Genomic DNA, 2,536 nt, shown 5'->3' on the forward strand with positions numbered 1-2,536 from the left:
ATGGGGAAAACCATTCTTGATTCAATAAACATTGAAATTACTTGCATAAATGTCGCCAGTGATAGCGAAATAGCACTTCAGTGGATTAGGTCTTCACGCAAACTTTCGATATTCGTGACTAGTCAGAAAGATCGCATTTTGAGATTGAAGACTCAAATCGAAGCCAAATCCATCCCAGTACATCTATTTCATGTTCCAACACATAATCCAGCAGACGTTGGAACTCGAGGCACAACGGCAAGCCTCATTAGTGAGCATGATTGGGTGAGAGGACCCAGATGGCTAGAGCACGACCAGCAAACTTGGCTTATTCGATCCATAGATAACCTCAGCTCTGATCAGTCTGACGAAGAAATAGAAGACAATCAACATGTGAATGACGAAACCACAAACGAGTCAGCGGAATCATCCTGTTTAATAATAGATCTAGCTCGCTTTTCTCGCTACAAAACAGCTCTTTGAACATTCTCAGTTGTTGGAAAATTGCTGAGTAAATGGGTGAAACGGTGTAATTATACCAGGTCAACATCGATTACGCTAAACGTACTCTATATATATATATATATATATATATATATATATATAAAACTGCAGATGCCATTGCTGCGGATGACCTGGACATCTCTGAGAAACTCACCTTAGCAGTTACTCACGAAAACATCACCGTGCAAAAACTGCAAAAGCGATTTCCAAATCAGAAGATTATCAGAGACGAAAAAGGCATCATTCGATACAAGTCACGCATTCAGAACGCCAATTTGCCACATGACACAAAAATGCCAATTTTCATTCCGAATTAAACGGAACTAGCCAGGCTAATCATTCATGACCTACATTGTGAAAACGCACACTGTGGCAAAGAACAGACATTAGCGCTGGCAAGACAACAATTTTGGATTCTCCAGCCATCTAGAGTAATCAAGAAATATCTGGGTACTTGCATTACGTGTAAAAAATGCCACGGATTGCCATATGGAGCACCGGAGATGCCACCATTACCAACAGATCGGGTAGTAATAACCAAACCCTTTGCAAATGTTGGATGTGACTATATGGAACCATTTGAGTCAAACATCAGACAGAAAATGGACGTCTGTTTGTTCACATGACTTACTACCGGGGCAGTGCATCTTGAGGTGGTCGAGAACTTGTAGCTGGTGCATTTTTAAGCAGCTTCATCCGTTTTATATCTCGAAGAGGTATTCCAAAACTCATCCGAACTGATAGCGAAACGAATTTTAAACTGGGATCAAAAGTGATTGAAAATTTGTTCCTGGAAAATGATGAAAATGGTAGTTCCGTGATGAGCTACAGTGCCTCAGAGGGCATAAAAAGGATTTTCAATTCACCTGCCTCACCATGGATGGGAGGCGCATGGGAAAGAATGGTTGGCTCCGTGAAAAGATGCTTTCAAAAAAGCATTGGACGTAAAAAATTGTCATTTGAACAAATGACTACAGTAATTTCAAGAATTGAAGCGATAATTAATACTCGCCCGTTGACAAAAGTAAGTGCAACGGATCTTGATGAAATACCAATAAGACCTATCGATTTCCTACAACGAAATCTAAAGTACTCTAATCCAAGCACGCAGTTACAGTGCGGTAATGGCGATACGTTGTATGATCCCGAGTTGCTTCAGACAGTTGCGCAAGCACAGGAAGCATTAATGTTTTCGGAAACGATCGCTACAGTATTTTGGGAGCGATGAAACAAAGAGTATCTCACATAATTGAGAGATAACCAGAGAGTGCTACTAAAACAACCGCGGCATGTGACAAATAAATTACTTATTGAGCAAGAATTTCTTCCACGTGGTAATTGGATGTACGGCAAATTACGAGAAACAGTTCCAAGTGCAGATGGTCTTGTAAGGTCAGCAATACTCCTTACGCCAAACAAAAGAGTTATCCAAGACCACTCAACAAATTGTATCCCTTGGAAACACGTAGTTCTGTGGAAGACTCGCTTCGAGAACTTGAAAAAGACTCCACTTCTGAGAGGGAGATACATAAGAAAGAAAAAGTAGATTCAGCAGAATCATCTTCCTGCAGAATTCGTCCAGCTAGACAATCGAAAACACGTGCCTTAAAGGTCATCCAGGAATTTGAAAGAAGTCTTGACCGACCCTCTACTTCTTCAAGTAGACAGGTATCCACATATCTGCTGATGGCTATGTTAGCATTATCTAACTATATGTCCAGTGACAGCACATGAGAACAACTCAATAAAGTACAACGAAGGGAGAGTAGAAATAATGCCTCCTTCATCAAGATTTGAGCTTTGCATCAACACAATGTGCAGAATTATGTCTAACGTATCGAAATCGTATATATTTGAATTGGAAAAATCATCGTTAGATGAAAGTAGCACGATTTCGTTGCGATCTGAAAGTGAGAGCTCAGTGGTCTTCTCGACTATGCAGTGCGATCCGCAGGACTCTTGCGAGAAATCGACCTCGCTAATGAGCAAAGATCTTACAGGTAATCCTTACATGGAGCCATAATCACTTCAACACTCTTCGATCAATAGCATC

General features: G+C 40.7%; 1 protein-coding gene across 1 annotated transcript; it reads left to right on the plus strand.

Moving 5' to 3' along the window:
• Positions 1–462, plus strand: RB195_019804 (uncharacterized protein; the record flags this gene model as incomplete). Its single annotated transcript, XM_064187827.1, has 1 exon — positions 1–462. One exon carries the CDS (start codon positions 1–3, stop codon positions 460–462), a length of 462 nt encoding a protein of 153 aa, XP_064043708.1.
• Positions 463–2,536: the final 2,074 nt, after the last annotated feature.

The sequence above is a fragment of the Necator americanus genome, chromosome II (assembly GCF_031761385.1).
Source record: "Necator americanus strain Aroian chromosome II, whole genome shotgun sequence".
In the NCBI taxonomy this organism is placed as follows: Eukaryota; Metazoa; Nematoda; class Chromadorea; order Rhabditida; family Ancylostomatidae; genus Necator; species Necator americanus.